This window comes from Zeus faber (genome assembly GCF_960531495.2).
Source record: "Zeus faber genome assembly, chromosome: 6".
Classification (NCBI taxonomy): Eukaryota; Metazoa; Chordata; class Actinopteri; order Zeiformes; family Zeidae; genus Zeus; species Zeus faber.
This window is the reverse complement of record NC_137201.1, coordinates 10,921,623-10,939,979: the sequence shown is the minus strand read 5'-3', so window position 1 is coordinate 10,939,979 and position 18,357 is coordinate 10,921,623. Positions and strand designations below refer to the sequence as shown.

The following is an 18,357-nucleotide window of genomic DNA, read 5'->3' as shown; positions in this document are numbered from 1 at the left end:
GTCATTTAAAACGTTGGTTTACTACGAACGAATCGTTCGCGAGTCCGGCGTCGCTAAGCCTCAGTCGAACATGGCGGCGCTGCTGCGAGGTCTGCGGGCTGGAAGGGGGGCGCTTCGGGGGCTTGGCAGCGGTGAGTGACAGTCGTTGACGGATCCCCGCGAATTTCACGCGTTTTCGCTCTGACAGCTGTCGCTGTTTAGGCCTTTGTAAACTGTCTGCGCAGTCGCATTGCTTACAAACCGGATCGGCGTTGGCATTAACCCTCCCCGATCAATGTCACTGGACCCGTCTCAGAAGGTGATCATGAAGGACGGGATCTGACTCTGATAACAAGTTGATCCTCAGTTCATGGATCGATGGAATGGAATATAAGTGCCGGCTAGAGCCGTGTCTTTGCCTGATAAACAAGTTCCTACAAGTTGTAGGGGGGCGTCTTGCCCTCTCTGAGCAAGCTTGTTGTTTACATGATATAAATGCATGCAGCATGCAAGTCAGAAGGCAATCAAATAAAAACAAAGACGCAAACAAGCTAAATGCATTGAATAAAAATAGGTAAATAGTTTTGGGTCATCAATTTCGACCTTGAGGGATCACAATCATTCCTCAGCGTCTGATTTCCATCGTTTCTCATGGATTATTGGTCTCAACTTGAACAAGCAATTCTCAAATAACCCTCAATGTGCTGCTATTGGGATCAGATGTCCAATCCAAACTTTCTATGAGTCTAATATAAAGACAAAGTGGAATATTAAAAGTATTTAATGTTTCAAAAAAAGATGGAGATGAATTAAAAGCTGAGCAGAAGGGTTCAGTTTTTCCAAGTTTTTTCGCTTGAAAACGCTGACAGAACCCGCCTCTCTCATATTCTTTGGTTGTCGGTTCCGCAATTTAGGACCATAGTTTTAAAAGGCTGCATCTCCAAGCCTGTAAATAGTACTTACATTTTCCGGTTTCTGATCAATACTTTCAAATTCTCTACTTAAGTGGCTGCACCAACCCCAACACATCGCCAATGTCCCGACCTAAGACGAGGCTTCCATTGTGCCGGCGTGAGACTTCAGGACGAGTCCAAATCCAGCAACAATCTTTCATCGACCTCCACAACCTACCATGAACACTACCAAGCGCACGGCGGTGAACAGGACACGGAAGCTTCCCAGGGAGCCTCTGCATCGGAACCGGCAGAAGAGGAAGGCTCCAGGCCCAACACTAGGTAACAATCACACCCAGGTTTGAGAGTCAAAATGTCTCCACCACTAATTTAAGCCCATTAAGGGTTCATATTCCCACAGAACCACAAGATGTTTATTTGGAGTTCTCTTTCATAGTAGGGTACAATTGTTTCTACGTTCTTGCATGATGCAATAAGTTGGACTCTTTTTTTTTCTTTTTTTTTTTTCTTCTTCTTCTTTTCTTGAAATTCTGCTTGTGACGGGTTCAAAGTTACCAAGACCAAAGCGGAGAACAGGGAGAGGAGTATGAGACGGAGGAACAGCTGCAAACTCGCATCCTAACGGCTGCACTAGAGTTTGTCCCCCTTCACGGATGGTCAGTTGAAGCCATCGCAGCCGGGGCAGAGGTAAGCTGAACGAGTCAGTAAATTAGCGGGAAAGTTCACAGGAAGTGGTGTAATGTCGGGCAGTAACTCAGTGTGTTGACCAACGGTTGGCAATTGTGCACTTTGATTATTCAGACTTCCCCTGCTTGTATTTGTTTCAGACAATGGGTCTGTCTACTGCGTCCACTGGTATGTTTGAACATGGAGCTGGAGACCTGGTCCTACATTTCATTACCCAGTGCAACTCACAACTGACAGAGATACTCGCCGAACAACACAACCAGGTCCAGCTGGGTCAGGCGGAGTATGTATCCACAGAAACGCACAGATAAGAACAAGGCTGTCCAAAAAGTGCAGTTATGCTCCCATGCTAACTCTAGGATCTCTTTTAGGCCAAAGAAGACTGCAGAGTTCCTAAGGGATGCGGTGGAGACCAGATTGAGAATGCACACCCCCTACATTGAAACATGGCCTCAGGTACCATCCAGCACTCTGACATGGCTTAGATGTCGTATATTCCCCTCGACGTATGAGTGTTAGGGTCATATCTGAAGTAGTTCATTTAGATCCTTGCCGTTCAAAGGATGAGACACTTTGACTGAATGATGTTAGAATTACACCTATCCCCCCCATTTGGTTTCCATTATGTTTACATGATACAGCCTGTATGTGGCATCACAGGCAAAGGACTGAAATCAAAACAGTTTGCTCAGTAAACTGGAAAGGCTTTTCGTGGTCAATATCTCGTGTTTCAAATTAAAGATTATCTGCCACCTCCATCACTAGCAGTATTTGGGTGAACAGCAGGAGTCAGAATAAGATTGCGTTAGAGTGGAAGTGTAGCTGAGTGAATCAGTATAACACTGTGATTAAAATTGTCTCTTCATATTGAATATATTCAAAACCAGATCCCTTCAATTTCATGGCAATTGATATACTATTGTAGCAAAATGCTGGCCCGAAGTATTAAAATTATTCTGCGGATGAGTCACGAAATCCTGTGTTTTACTTCATCGTTAAGTGTTAGATTTATGTTATATGTTATATTCTCCCTTGTAAGTCGCTTTGGATTAAAGTACTGCTAAATGACTAAATGTAATGTAAATGCAAATATGCATTTGTCATACATCTCTTGTCATCTATACATTGAGCAGGTGAATTATTATCAATTAGATTTACTATAAATCTCCTCAGGCCATGAGTATCCTGCTCCTTCCTCACAACATCCCAGAGAGCCTGAAGCACCTCTCTACGCTGGTGGACGACATCTGGTACTACGCTGGAGATCGCTCCACGGATGTGAGTGGGTTCCCAGCATCCCCGCACTGTCTGACCGGCCATCGCCTAGGGAGCAGAACTGAAATCTCAACTGATGATATCAAAGTTTAGTGTATTTTTAAGCGTCCATCATAAATTGTATAAAAGAAAAATGGTAATTTCCGCTTGAAATTAAAGTTTATTTTGCAGTTTATACCACATTAATCTGCCCAGATCTACTCCCAACACAACTGGCATTTCTTCTCGAGAGAAAACAACTGTTAGGCCTTTCTCTCCAAGTTCCTTCCAGTGCTTTTCTGATTTTTAAACCCAACTATGGGCAAAAAGCAGTTTAGTGTCATGTTATAGTTAGTTATGCATTTCGCTGTGCTAACGTACAGATTGCCACTGACTACTTTTCTACAGTGTTTGAAAGTTTCTATTTTTCTGTGTGTAGTTGAACTGGTACACCAAACGGGCAGCGCTGACGGGCATCTTTAACACCACAGAGTTGGTGATGATTCAGGACTCCTCCCCAGATTTCCAGGATACTTGGACCTTCCTTGGGAACCGCGTTCAGGATGTAGTGAATATGGCGGGCACTGCCGTGCAGGTAGGGCTGTATTTCACACTGTATATGTTGCATTACAAATGTAATACAATCCTAAATTGTATTGGCTTCATTTTGTAGGTATACACCTCAAACAAATAATCATTCAAAGCAGTTTTAGTAGGTTAAGTTTGTTTTGTGTTCTGCAGGTGCAGTCAACTGGCGAAGCCGTGGTGCAAGGAGTCATTGGAGCTGCATTAACAGTAAGTCTTTTGGAGAGCGAGGGAAAGAGACATAAAAAAAAAAGGATTCTCTATGATTCCCGAGAAGCTTTTGGAAAATCCATGTGAAATATTGGAACTCAATATACTGTATGTTACTATTCCACCACAGCTTAAGAACCTTACAGGAATGAACCAGAGACGATGATGCAAACCGTTCCCACAATCATGCTGATGCTGTCCACCGCCACGTGACCATCTGCAGATCAATCTTTCCTGTGTTCACCACATCTCAAAGTTTATTAGCTCAATTGCATTTTATCTCTAATGCATAAAGGGACTGAAAGTTTGGGCTAAAGGCTTTTTGTCGGTCAGATGTCAGTCTAACGGTTAACCTAGTGTGCCATAGGATCATGTTTTTCCTCTAAGTTGCAGAAGCGGCAGATTTGTAATTGCCCATTCATTTGCCAAGCTTTACCTGCTCCATCCCAGACTATTTTCCTTTTCGCAACATGATCAGCATTTTATCTTGTGGGTTCATTCCGGATCACATTAAACGTATTATTACACTCAGCAAATCAACTCATCTTCTGTTTTGTGTTTACATCATCTGAAGCATTGTGCAGAATATGTAAATAAATTGAAGAGTGTATACCGTCCTGTCTATCTCAAATGTGGCGAGAACATTTCGTGCTCTTATTTTGAAAAATAAAATCTGCCACAGAAGTGGCCCGGATGTTAAATAAAGCACCGCCCACTCAACGCCTGGTGTCCAATCACTGGCTGCCTCCTCATCTTTTGGCCAACGGGCGAGCGACGAAGAGGCTGGGCGTCGTCCAAACCCTTATTTTGAAAGCGCTTTTCTGCCATAAGTGTGGCCCGGATGTTAAATGAAGACCCGCCCTCTGAGACATTCTGTCCAATTGTTGGCCGTGGGTAAATCTTCTGGCCAATCGGCGAGCGGCGTAGATGTCAGGCCTTCACCCAAAGCGGCGGCGGTGGTGTTCTGTTGTCGGCGCACTTCGTTAGGTTGGTCGTGCTGTAAACATGCCGTATGCCAACCAGCCCACGGTGAAAATCACCGAATTGACCGACGAGAATGTGAAATTCGTCATCGAGAACACGGATTTGGCGTGAGTATCGAGCAGGCGCCGTTTAAACGCGGCACGTGTGCTGCGAAGGTCTGTGAGGCACCAGGCACCGGAACACTGCGGCGCGTTGTACTAACTCAAACACAAGGCGCTGGATTTGTATTGCTTTTCGTATTCGTATCGGTCCCTATCTATATATCATATTGCACATTTAATACGAGCTGATGTGACTCTAGGGTTGGAATTTGACACAATTTAGTCACAGCGGGGGGTGGGGGGTAACGCACCTTTGAACGCCACAGACAACAATCATTGCTTCTCAAATATTCCTTCTGTCTACGAAAGCACCCACATGCCGCCAAATGATCGTTGTCGAGGCATTGGTCGAAGATACGATGTTTGATTTAGTCCACATTGCTCCGACGTGCTGTTTGATTAACATCAGCCCACCTTCTTCAAGTGCTAAATGATGAGGTTGTCAATGTCTCCGCAGGGTTGCAAATTCCATCCGACGGGTCTTCATGTCTGAAGTGGCCACGATAGGTGAGGCCGTTTCTGCTTGTCGACAAGTATTAAGGTGTACTTCAATTGGTACTCCGCAAGATTGTTTTGTATAACAAAATCCATGTGCGATATCCCAAATCTTTTTAGCTGACACTTCATAAGAGACAGCCATTTCATGTATTTGTGTCTATAACAACTCACCCAACTTAAGCCCCTTTCCCACTTGCACTGAAAGCCGTAAATCTACCGGCATTGTTCCTTATTGGCGTCATGTGGGAATGGTCTCAATGCACTCTAAATTTCCCCACTCTCAAAGTAGTATAATTTTCGGCAAGTTGCCGGAAAGGTTGGGATTGTAGTGACATTACTGTTAAGTAGGGGTGGAGCCAAATCCAAATAAAGCAGAAATAGTGGGTTTTTACGAATTTTTATATCGTACAAATCTTAAACAAAAATGATTTGTTTTCGGGAAGAAGAAAAAACTTTGGGAAAAATAGCGAATCCAAACCGTGGCGCTCAGCTGCAAAGACGAGAGACTGAAACACGTCCAGTCTCTACGGAGACGGGTCTTCATATTCTTAAATGTTAACTGGGGATGGTAGCTCTAGTGATCTAAAGGTTGCTGGTTCGATCCCAGGCTCCTCCTGCTAGCATGCTGTAGTGTCCTTGAGCAAGACACTTAACCCCTAATTGCTCCTGATGGCTGCGTCCGTCGGTGATTGAACAATTGTAAGTCGCTTTGGATAAAAGCGTCTGCTAAATGAAATGTAATGTAATTATTTTTCTTCTTAAAAATGCCACTCTGACCCCAAACGTGCTGGAGGGAGCGAGCAGACAGGGAGAGGTAGAAAGGGTGGAAAACGTTCAGAGGCAGAGAGCGTAGGATTGGTAGGATAGGATGAAAATGATCACACTGGTTTAATAACTTTGGGTTAGGGTTATTGCGTCTGGGGACTCAGTGGATGGGTGGGGAAATGGGGAGCAAAGCCCTGGTCTTAAAACAAAGCTGGTTCTGTTTTGCCTAGTCTCGCATGATGTTAGACACCTCCCGCGCATGACGTAATGTAACAGTCCGTAACAACTTTTCCGTAAAGGAGGCGAATATGGGAATGACTACCTACTGCCTTTGCCGGATAGTTATTTTATCCAGCAATGTTACGGATTCCATGTGGGGGAGGGACCGAGGGTTATCTCATGGACTTTGAGGTTATCAAATTTCTCAGCTGAGTTTCCTTGTTTTTTTGTATTTATTTTTGCAATATTCACATTACTTGACCTGAATAACATCTATTTCAGCTATTGACTGGATCCAAATAGACGCCAATTCATCTGTACTTCATGATGAGTTCATTGCCCATAGAGTAGGTATGTATTGTTCAGGACACGTATTTGTCAAGTTTGGTGTAATCGGTCGTAACGTGATTAAATAACTATTATTATGGCAGCAATTCATATATAATTGTTTTGAAACATTATAAACTCATATAGGTGCCTTTTTTTTAGGGCTCATTCCATTGACCAGTGATGATATTGTGGACAAAATGCAGTATTCCAGGGCAAGTATACTGTCAAGTTAGTTGCCTGGTCAGTTCAACGCTGCACCAACTTTTGCAAAAGGAGAGCACTTATATTTGAACTTTTATTTTGAAATTCTCCAGGACTGCACCTGTGACGATTTCTGTCCAGACTGTTCTGTTGAACTGGCCCTAGATGTTCGATGCACAGAGGACCAGACGCGCCATGTGACCTCGCGTGACCTCTTGTCCAAAAACCCCAGAGTCATCCCAGTAGGTCTCTCTCTCGCTGGCTGGCTGGCTGGCTGGCTGGCTGGCTTGCTTGCTTGCTTTCCCAGAAAGAATGTTTGCTGTCCTCTCGAAGGGGGGGCAAAATAGTCTGACGGTGTTTCCATTGCACCTTCCAGGTGACCTCTAGGAACAGAGACAACGACCCAAATGACTACGTTGAGCAGGATGGTGAGTAACTTCCGGAATGTCTGGAACTTAAATGCATCTTCCATGACGTTATGTGTATCTCCTGTACACCTTTTCTCATGTCTTCAAGTCGTCCGTTATTCCTTCTCAACCCCCAACCTTCTGCTCGTTTCCCCTCCCTGCAGACATCCTGCTGGTGAAACTTCGTAAGGGCCAGGAACTGCGTCTCAAGGCCTACGCCAAAAAGGGCTTTGGCAAGGAGCACGCTAAGTGGAACCCCACGGCGGGCGTGTCCTTTGAATACGACCCCGACAACTCACTGAGGCACACGGTGTTCCCGCGACCCGAGGAGTGGTAGGGCCTATTTAAATCTGTCCGTCCTATCTTTGGTTGTTGAGATTAAGTTTGACCGTGTGATACAGTAATGCACTCGCGAGCCTCCGATCGCTAACATGTTCTGCTCTGTGGACCCCCCCCCCCTCCCTCCAGGCCAAAGAGCGAATATTCTGAGATTGAAGAAGATGAGGTACAAGCCCCCTACGACCCCAATGGGAAGCCAGAAAGGTATTATTTTTTTGTATAGAAAGATGATGAACAACATATTTGTGTTTTTGTTGTTGTTTATATTGTGTTTGGTATTCATTTATTTATTATAATTCTTCTTCTTCTTCTCATTATTATTATTATTATTATTATTATTATTATTATTATTATTATTATCATCATCATAGGTACTCCTCACTTAACGACCTACCTGGTTAACGACCGTTCTGACCTACAACCAGCTCTCCGACCAGTCTGTATTACCACGGCGTGCGTGCTGCATGCGCGGCGTCTCAGCGTCAAGCATCTCATCGTACATCACCGTTCTCGTTCCCAGTCTCGTTCCCGCAGTCTGTCAGTATTCACTACACTAGCGTTCGTAATGGCCACGCCTCCTTACCGTGAAATAACACAGGTCCTCGCTTATCGACCAATTCGCTTAAAGACCTCTTCCGAGGAATGGAACTCGGTCGTTAAGTCAGGAGTACCTGTATTGGGTACAGTTAACTGTTAGGTTTATTGTATATTTTCAAAATGTTCCATATATTTCCATTTTCATATTTATATTGTATTGCTTTATTTCTTTATTATTTTTCCTATTGTGTTGATGTGAGCGGCTGGGACATTGCAAGTTCCCTTTTGGGGTGAATAAAGAAAGAAGAAGAAAGAAGAAACAGTCTTTAATCATCACACGACACTCCACAACACATGCTTGCACACACACACACATGCACATGCTTGATGGTGGCCGGTGAAATGGCTCCTCTGCTCTTGACCCATCCTGGCTTGTCCTTCCTCCGGGGGCACAGCCAGGAGCAGTGGGCAGCATACGTGGACGCGCCCGGGGAGAAGCCTACGTTGTCGGCAGGATTTGAACCTGCGCGGGCAGACCCCAATGGATTTCTAGTCCATAATAATAAAGTTCACCAGTTCATCATCAAGCATCGTTTTAATTTGTAATTTACAAATATTTCATTTCAAATATAACGGCACTCACATATATTCTGCATGCTGCATTTTTGGGTGGAATTCTCTTGTTTGACCTTATGGATAACTAAAATACTCCATTCACAATTATTATTATTATTATTATTATTTTTTTTTTTTACTTTTCAGCAGCGCTTAATATGATTATTTCTTGTCTGAGATTATTCTTCATCAAACTAAATGAACCGTATTTCTTCATAAACAGAGTTTTACTGAGGCAATCTGTGTCACACCGCAGGTTCATTTTCTGCCGAGATCAAGACCTTTTTAAAGATCTTTCTGTCACTTGCGTGTGGACAGGTTCTACTACAACGTGGAATCGTGTGGCTCGCTGCGCCCCGAGACCATCGTGATGTCGGCTCTGGCCGTGCTCAAGAAGAAGCTGAGCGACCTGCAGATCCAGCTGAGCCACGAGATCCAGAGCGACGTCCTCACCATCAACTGAGGGGCTGCTCAAGTTTTTCTTCTGTTCTTTTGTTGTGTCTCGGACTCTCAGGAAGGATTTTTGTATGTAAAAAGGTGTTCTTTTCTAATAAATCAGTTTCTATAGTATTGGCTGGTCATTCATTTTATTAAATGTCTGCCATTTCATTATGGTGTTGGAATATGTGGTTTTAATTTGGTTCATATACTAAAGTTCTCTTCGTAGCTAAAATCAACACAATGCTTTGTGTTAAAACAGGAAGGATGCACATTTTCAAAGAAAGTAAAGATGGCCTCAATATCAAAGTGATGAGGAAAAAAAACATGGAATCATACAAAACGAGGTGGATAAAAATACTGCAGGATAAAGACTTATCAAAAAACGTTGTTAAACCATCATTTCCCATGGCTTTATCCGATGAAGGTTTTTGAATGACCCAGACCTAATTGTTCTAATAACAAATTTTCGTGTACATTTTTGATATTGTCAGCCATGTTTTCTTTATTGTAGGTGACGAAAAAAATCAGTCTGGGGTCCAGTATGAAGGAGAATACCATTTACTCTGGAAATTCGATTCTATCCATTTGTCGCTGGGAAAGAGGCAAACGGAGACATATGGGCACCTTTTTGCCACCACCACATTTAATCCAGTCTCGTTGGTAATAACAAAAAACACTCATAGATTTCTTCTCTTAGCTAGATTCTGCAAGGATGTGCATGATGCAGATTTGATTTCTACATAAATATACATTGACAAAAAATATAATATATATATATATTTAGTAATTCGAGGTGATTTTTTTTGTTGTTTATTTGGTATTATTATTATTATTTCATCTATTTAGTTGCGGGGTTCCCTTCCTGTACCCCCTCAAGCACCCCCCGGCCAGCAGGTGTCACTGCGGGACGAGCCACACTCTTCCATAGTGTTGCTCCGTGTCGCCTCGTTGGCTTCCCACAGCCGCTGGTGCGTTAACGTCGCTGCTAGCGCCGGTGTTCCGCGGGCACTGCGTCCATCTCGCGCCGATCGACATGGCACCTCTGGTGGGTTCTCTTCGGAAGGAGCTCGCCGACTCCCTGTCCGCCTGCCGGGTGCTGGTGGTCGGAGCGGGAGGCATCGGCTGCGAGCTGCTGAAGAACCTGGTGCTCACCGGCTTCAAGAACATAGAAGTGGTGCGTGTTGTGTGTGGGTTTGAGCTAGCCGGCTAATGAGCTAGCCGGCTACCGCGCTAGGTCTTTGTGTGGCTCGCCAAATGGAAGGAGGCCGTGCATGATAGATAGGTGAGGGGGAGAGAGAGAGAGGGAGATATAGCACACATCAAACCAATGGGCAATGATAAAATAATAAGAATGTTAAATATGGGAGTATGCAATATGCCTACAAAATCTTCCCCCCAAAACAAAGAATGGCAATGCTGTATACACTGAACCTGAAAGTAAACAATAAACCTTTGTATCCGCACTTCACAAATGTGCCTGTTTTATACAGACATATACAATTTATAAAAAAAAATAAAATAAAAATAAAGGTTCAACCGTATCACACGGATAGGAAAATATCTAAAAAAGAAAACAAAACTGACGTGACTTCATTCTAAATGTCGCGGAGTAAGGAGTACAGGTGTTTGATTTGAATTGAAGACTCTGAAACCGAATATACTGTCACGCTTCATCTCTCAGAAGGTTCGTCTGTGGTGGGAGTCATCACCTTTGTTTTCCGCTTCCTCACAAACTTCTTTATTCTTGTCTTTATTTTCAGATCGACCTGGACACCATTGATGTCAGTAACCTCAATAGGCAGTTCCTGTTTCAAAAGAAACATGTTGGCAAGTCTAAATCACAGGTACGTCCGTGTGCTATGAATCATCTGTTGGGTCATTTCTCTCACTACTGTCACTAATTGTTATAGTTAATATTTGATTTTGGCTTTTTTATAAACCTTTGGAGAATGGATGGTCCAATCGATTCCCGATCTGATCCATTACTTTAAGCACTGCAGACTTACACCTTTAATTTTGGGGCATCAGAATATAATGACCATTGTTTTTCCTCCTGAAGTGGCTTTTATTTAACCCTCTTAAGTCCAAGCTGAATTTGGAGAATCGTTGTGATTTTGGTGTGGTCTGATATTTATCTAAATATAATCAACTTAACACTCTTACTCTAAAGTGGTTGATATATCTATTTGAAGGAAAAATTGGATATATTTTAGATTTTAGATAGATCTAGAACACACAAGATATAACCTAGTGAGTATGTCTTTGTGTTGCTGCCAGAAATGTTGTTGTAGCACACACTAGAATATATTGAAGAGCTTTTTGTCAATACAAAAGTTGTTCATCAGGGTCTTGGGTAAATAATGAAGTCAAAATAGTTGATCAAATCTCATTTCTTAATAGGTAAAAACAAGGTTTTATCACAACTGCTCACAACTTGATTTCAGTTGACCCAAGGTGTGAAATGAGCCATTAGCTAATGACCTGAACATTCATGACCCCCTGGTGGGGGGCCATTAGAGGTGTCGATCTGCAGCATTCCGGACCCTCTCTCTATCAGACTCTCAGACAAAGGAATGAGGCTGTAGGCTAGTGGGTGTAGGGACAGTGAGTAATGCAAGAAATGTAAGAAATGTTTTTTGTTTTGAAAGATGTATTGAAAAACTGACCCAAACTATATACAAAACTCCAAAAAATGGTTATAGGTGAGAAGGGCAACTAGAGGGTTAATAATGTGTCATCTTTCATATGTTATGTTCTGTGTTCCATTAGACAGAAATAACGAATACTCTGCTCGTCTTCATGACAGGTGGCCAAAGAGAGCGTGCTGCAGTTCTGTCCTACAGCGAACATCACAGCGTATCACGACAGCATCATGAAGTAGGGTCAACGCTCTCCAAACACCCTACGATTGTATTGATATTTGACTTACAACTTGAGAAACGTCCATTTTTAAATGAAGTGATACAACTGGTTTAAAAACAAAACACAGCCTGGCTGTTTTGCCACATGTGCGTTACGTTCTGTCTTTTTTTCCACCACAGCCCCGACTACAACGTGGAGTTCTTTCGAAACTTCATGCTCGTGATGAACGCTTTGGACAACAGAGGTATCCTCTCGCCCCATTCACCTCTTTCACTCCGCTCCCGTTTGCCCCGACCGTGCAGGCGATGGATGATAAACGTTGTTGTTTTTGTTTTTTTTTGTCTCCCAAGCGGCCCGCAACCACGTGAACAGGATGTGTTTGGCGGCGGACATTCCACTGATTGAGAGCGGCACCGCTGGCTACCTGGGCCAAGTCACCGTCATCAAGAAGGTAACGCGCCGATCTCGCGGCGCGATGACTTGTCACTCACCTGCTGCGTTGAGAGACCTGTGCCGTAAAACATTTAACAGACGTCGCCTGTCGCCCTCGCATCCCTCCCTCCCTCCCTTCCTCCGGCAGGGTCTCACAGAGTGCTATGAGTGCCAGCCCAAACCCACCCAGAAAACCTTCCCCGGATGCACCATCCGCAACACGCCCTCTGAACCCATCCACTGCATCGTCTGGGCCAAATACCTCTTCAAGTAAGACGGCTGCTCAAATGTACTCAAGTTTACCGTAGCGTCCCCAATGTTGGGCAGTACGATTTAAGGCACGAATGTTTTCTTCAGACGTTGTGCTCACTCTACATTATGTTTTCATGGCAACCTCAGTCAGCTGTTTGGAGAAGAAGACGCGGATCAGGAAGTGTCACCTGACACGGCGGACCCGGAAGCCGCCTGTGAGTAAAACTCTGTGTTGGATCGGTTTCTCGTTCCATGTCGCGAGCGGCGCCTCGCTCGCGCAAACCGCCATCGGACTTCGCACCACGCGACTGTAAACCCAAGCGTCCTCCGCCCCCTAGGGAACCCGGAGGAGACGGAGGCTCGTGCCACCGCCTCGGAGAAGGATGGGGACATCAAGCGCGTCTCCACCAAGGAGTGGGCTCGCTCCACGAACTACAACGCCGCCAAGCTCTTCAACAAGGTCAGAGGCGCGCGCAGCCTTCACCCAGCGGACCAACGTTGGTGTCAGTCGTGAGCTTCTAACTTTGGTGTGACCATTTGGACGCTGCATTGCGCTCTACGGAGGCTGTTGGGATTTTCTCCTCTTTTTCACTGACATCTGGTCCTTATGTTTGTTCTTTTTATCTCTGCATTTTAATCTTGGTTTTTCTGCCACTTTTCTGTTTGTTAGGCAATTTGTAGCAGTCTGCTTTTCAAGAGTGCTACATAAATAAAGCTCTACTCACTTGCTTACGTTTATAAATTGCCCTCTGTCCTCAGCTTTTCAAGGATGACATCATGTATCTGCTGACCATGGACAAGCTGTGGAAGAAGAGAAAAGCTCCTCTGCCCCTGGACTGGCAGCAGTTGGAGAACCATGGTATGTCGCCACCAAAACTACTTTTGGCTTTCACCATTATTACCTTTCAACAGGTGTGTGTGTGTGTGTGTGTGTGTGTGTGTGTGTGTGTGTGTGTGTGTGTGTGTGTGTGTGTGTGTGTGTGTGTGTGTGTGTGTGTGTGTGTGTTTACAGTCCTTGAAACTGTTTGATACGTGTATCTACACCATGTTTCCACAGTAAGAGAGTCTGTGGATGCGAGAACTCTTTATTTTTTTTACGTTAACTAAAAAAAAACACAATTTAAATCTGGTGTGTCAATTTGCATGACTTTCTGTGCACATGTATGTTTTTCGCCTGACTTTGTGCACCCCGTCACCCAGCATGTCCCCAGGTGGAGGTCCAGGGCTCGGGTTTGAAGGACCAGCAGGTGCTGGGGGTCTGGGGCTACTGCCAGCTGTTCCAGCACAGCGTGGAGACCCTCCGCTCCCAGCTCAAGGAGAAGGAGCAGGGGGCGGAGCTGGTCTGGGACAAGGTAAAGAGGACACTACACTAATCATGAGAAAGAACTCAGAAGCACTTAACTGCAAAAGCAACCATTAAGTTTGGACCTGTTGTAGACAGGTGGAGGTCTGCAAACCCCACGCTTCAGAATTACATTTATCCTTTTTTGTATACTGTATACTTTATTAGTTTTATTGAAATGAATTTGTGCCGTAGTGCTTGATTGTCAATGTTTTAGCTATCTTCATTTTTCAAAACATCGTGGAATTGATGTGATTCAGTCCATAAAATCAAGGAACATCTGTAGTCTGTCCTCATGTGGCGTCATTTAAGATGACTGTTTTGTAGGGTTGCTGTTGTGCCTCTGTTCATTCTTTGGTCACAGTGTACAACACCGACATGTAAACGCCCTGGGTACTTACAGCAGCATAAATAATTTCATGTAAATTGTGTTTATTGATAATTTTTATTTTATTTTATTTTTTTAAATCGGTGGTGTCTATGCTTCATGTATTACTTGTTGCTTTTGCCAGGATGATCCTGCGGCCATGGATTTTGTCACAGCAGCTGCCAACCTGCGCATGCACATCTTCAGCATGAACATGAAGAGCCGCTTTGACATCAAGTGTAAGTTGTCTTTTCTTTTGTTCGGTTTTTATTTTTATCTGTCATCTGTTTATCTACACCTCTGTAGATAATTAGTGGGTTTTTTTTTTTTTTCCATCCCAACCGTTATGCACCAACCTGCCAAGTCAAATCCCCTGCATAGGTAAATATAATATTTGAATGGAAAAATACAAACCCTGACTTGTTCTTTTGTTCTCAGCCATGGCAGGCAACATCATCCCAGCCATCGCGACGACCAACGCCATCATCGCCGGCCTCATCGTGATGGAGGGGCTCAAGGTTCTCTCCGGAGAGCTGGAATCCTGCCGCACCGTGAGTTCAAACACCGCCGTCGTTCATACCCGGCCCAGCCGACGATCAGGAAACTCTGAAAGGGAAACGGATGAATTTCATCATAATTTCCTTTATTCCTTCCATAGACAATTTGTCAGGACCTTGAACCATTTCTGTTTTGATTAACTGTTACGTTCAATGGTTCAAACGCCAAACCGCTCCAACCAGCCAACCAAACTGCTTCAACAACTTAAGATTCGTGACCCTTTGATTGCATTTAACCATATTAATTGTGGAACATATAAAAAATTTAAAATATGACTTGGTTGACAAGCTTGGGTCTTGTCTCATTGTGCCCAATCCTGCGTTGTTATACTTCACAAAATCGACGTAATCCAAAGCATTCCGGAGCACTCCTTTCTGGATGTTTCCACGGGGTGTGGGACGGTTACCACTTCTATGCCGACCCACGTGTTGCAGGTAGCCGTGAGGCGTATTCTTTTGCCTCACCTCTCTGTCTCGGCCCCGCCCAGATCTTCTTGAACAAGCGGCCGAACCTCCGGAAGAAGCTCCTGGTCCCATGTGTCCTGGACAAGCCCAGCACCAACTGTTACGTGTGCGTCAGCAAGCCCGAGGTCACCGTCAAACTCAACGTCCACAAAACCACGGTGCTCTCTCTGCAAGACAAGGTGACGGGATGGTTCCGAACCCCACACACACACACCATCACACCACCACCACCACCACCTTGTCCGTGCTCTTCCTAAAGGTGCTGTAATGTTATATGCAGGGCTGGGTACCAAGTTAAAAAATGAATTGATAGTCGTCTGGTACCAATAACTTTATTTTGATACCGATGTCTAAACTTTTTTTGTTTTTTTTTATATCAATCTTACACCATAAATAAGTTAAGATGCCTGCGTTATTTGAATCACAGCCTGTGTTATAAAATAATTTTCTAAGATTTGAAAGTGAGGGGACAGTCACATGGATATAGAAACGTACTGTCTTGCAAACACACACATTGTTCGTCCTGTTTCCAGCTTATACCGACATATCTTGTGAATGTGTTTGTTTTTATGCCCATATGCTCATCATTTGCCTGCTCAGATCCTCAAGGAGAAGTTTGGGATGGTGGCTCCAGATGTCCAGATAGAGGATGGCAAAGGCACCATCCTCATTTCCTCCGAGGAGGGAGAGACGGAGGGTAAGAAGGAGCGAGAGGAGATAAGGCACCCTAATCTCCTCATGGGACGGGAACGGTAGAATTTAAGTCGAGGGAAAATAAATGAATGTGGGGGGGAAAAACAGACACAGGTAGAAGGAAATTCCTCTAAAATCTTTTTTTTTTTACTGATTTAAAAAAATTATTAAAATGTAATCAAGGTTTTTAGATTTGTTTCGTTAAAAGGTCTAAGAAAGGCAGGTAGAGTGAAGTGATAATCTGATATTTAAATATTGGGTGACTAATGATGTCAAAGGAACGCATTAGGTTTCAGCTGTTGCCTAATTGGACACCAGGGGGCGCAGTGTCCACATCTGGCAGATTAAAAATTCAACATTCAAGGGATTTGTTTGTCACCAGGGGGCGCAGTGTCCATATCTGGCAGATTTAAATCGCCATCCTGACTTATTTTCTTATTTTATTTTATTTTTTTACAGCCAACAACGGCAAGTTCCTTTCTGACTTTGGAATCCGTAACGGCAGCCGCTTCCAAGCTGACGACTTCCTCCAAGACTACACGCTCCTCATCAACGTTATACACACGTATGCTCCCAGTGTCTGTTGGTGCATTCAGGAATCTATAGAAGCTCAGAAGTTAAGAGTGAAACGTGTGTGTGTGTGTGTGTGTGTGTGTGTGTGTGTGTGTGTGTGTGTGTGTGTGTGTGTGTGTGTTAATTTCTTCAGAGAGGAACTGGAGAAGGACGTGGAGTTTGAGGTGGTGGGAGACGCTCCAGACAAAGCTCCGCCCGCGCCCGCGAAGCCAGATGAGGCTAACAGCATCACCAACGGCAACAAGGACTCTGCCCAGCCGTCCACCTCCTCAAAAGGTCAGCAGCGAAGGGAATATTACTGTTGCCGAGACTTCCCCCGGCGCCAATTCTGGGACTCGTTTGAGCCGGGGCCGTAGACTTGCGGCGGATACTGTGTTTTTAGCTTGTTAAGCTACACGACACACGACACCAAAATGTGTCCATGCTACTGGTACCTCCTAGTCAACCACAGTGTTGCTTATACTGACACTGAGGCCAAATAGCAATAAGACAGAGTATTTACCAGGTGCTTGAAGTACAAGCCTGTGCTTGAGTTTCGCCTGCAATTACTGCTTTCTGCCATAGCTTGATTATATTTGTTTTGCGTGGAGACCTTGAAAATTAAAAAGATAGTGCTTAAAAAGCTTGAAATTCCTTGAATTAGATTTTTTTTTAATGTCAGAATGAACCCTGATAAGAGTAATATTATGATTACATAAATCTGCATGCAATTGATGAATTTGCCCTGTTCAGTGTAATTGTTGTGAGATTCTTGAATCATGGCATATTTAAAGACAATTTAATTGTCTTATTCTGTTCATTTTATGACCCTATAATAGTGACATAAAATAAAACTTGTAATAATACAAGTAGTATTCTACCTATCGCAGAAGATCATAACCTAAAAAATTGGCTAGAGAGTTAATTTGACTCAACCCAACTGATGGCAACTCCCCTAATTCACTGATTCAATTTAGATTAAACATGTTGTAGAATCATAACGATTGGTCAAAAAGATTGCGATCTGCACAAATCGTTACGATCTACTCTACCGATCCCACAAACCTTCCTCTTCGTAGGGATTTGTATGTGTAGAGTAGAAATCATTGTGTTAGTTGAGTGTAACCGCGCTCTCCCGCCCTCCAGCTCCGGCAGAGACCGATGATGTCATGATCGTCGACTCTGACGAAGAGGAGCAAGGGGCTTCGTCCTCGAGCTCTGCTGCTGCTGCCGCTGCAGCGGCTTCCAGCGGCACCAAGCGAAAGCACCAGGATGCAGAGACGGGCGAGGCCTCGATTAAGCGCCCGCGGACCGACCAGTTGGGATCAGCCGACGACGACGATGACATCATCGCTTTGGACTAGGCCCTGCCCGGAACTCTTCGATATGTGTCCAAAAAAAGAAAACAGAACTCATTACCTGAAGGACAATTTAATGGTCTCCAGCAGTCCTTTTGTCATAACTTTTTCCTGTTCATTGTGTTTTGCTGCCCTCCAAGCTTTCCTGACATCGTGCTGTAAATAGATTCTATATGTACAAAAGAAAAACAATTCCAATATTTCAATGTCACATTTGTTCTTTTTCGTTCATTACCGGTCCCTTTTTAAAGGCTTTTTTCACGGATAGTACAAAAAATAAAAATGCTTTTTGAATTTTCCTTTTTTTAATAAACATACTGTACTTCTCATGCTACACAATTTACGGTGTTTACTGTGCACTGTTGTCTGGTTACAGAAAGAAAAAAAAATTAAAACTACAAACTTTTTCTT

At 43.9% G+C, this 18,357-nt stretch overlaps 3 protein-coding genes across 3 annotated transcripts; all 3 read left to right on the top strand.

Annotated features, from left to right (window-relative positions):
* The first annotated feature begins 36 nt into the window (after positions 1-36).
* coq9 (coenzyme Q9 homolog) lies at positions 37-4,240 on the top strand. The gene is made up of 9 exons (XM_080002164.1): positions 37-131; positions 986-1,214; positions 1,445-1,580; positions 1,721-1,863; positions 1,952-2,036; positions 2,754-2,858; positions 3,274-3,429; positions 3,576-3,629; positions 3,760-4,240. Exons 1-9 carry the CDS (start codon positions 71-73, stop codon positions 3,793-3,795), a joined length of 1,005 nt encoding a protein of 334 aa, XP_079858290.1. The 5' UTR covers positions 37-70; the 3' UTR covers positions 3,796-4,240.
* Positions 4,241-4,583: 343 nt separating this feature from the next.
* On the top strand, positions 4,584-9,189 carry polr2c (RNA polymerase II subunit C). The gene is made up of 9 exons (XM_080002406.1): positions 4,584-4,720; positions 5,172-5,221; positions 6,479-6,547; positions 6,686-6,738; positions 6,841-6,969; positions 7,104-7,155; positions 7,299-7,467; positions 7,603-7,677; positions 8,944-9,189. Exons 1-9 carry the CDS (start codon positions 4,635-4,637, stop codon positions 9,086-9,088), a joined length of 828 nt encoding a protein of 275 aa, XP_079858532.1. The 5' UTR covers positions 4,584-4,634; the 3' UTR covers positions 9,089-9,189.
* An 883-nt stretch (positions 9,190-10,072) lies between these two features.
* Positions 10,073-18,276, top strand: uba2 (ubiquitin-like modifier activating enzyme 2). The gene is made up of 17 exons (XM_080003114.1): positions 10,073-10,240; positions 10,827-10,910; positions 11,873-11,943; positions 12,108-12,172; positions 12,279-12,379; positions 12,509-12,630; positions 12,760-12,827; positions 12,951-13,072; positions 13,372-13,471; positions 13,813-13,964; positions 14,467-14,560; positions 14,760-14,872; positions 15,367-15,522; positions 15,944-16,040; positions 16,496-16,601; positions 16,743-16,885; positions 17,735-18,276. Exons 1-17 carry the CDS (start codon positions 10,100-10,102, stop codon positions 17,950-17,952), a joined length of 1,953 nt encoding a protein of 650 aa, XP_079859240.1. The 5' UTR covers positions 10,073-10,099; the 3' UTR covers positions 17,953-18,276.
* Positions 18,277-18,357: the final 81 nt, after the last annotated feature.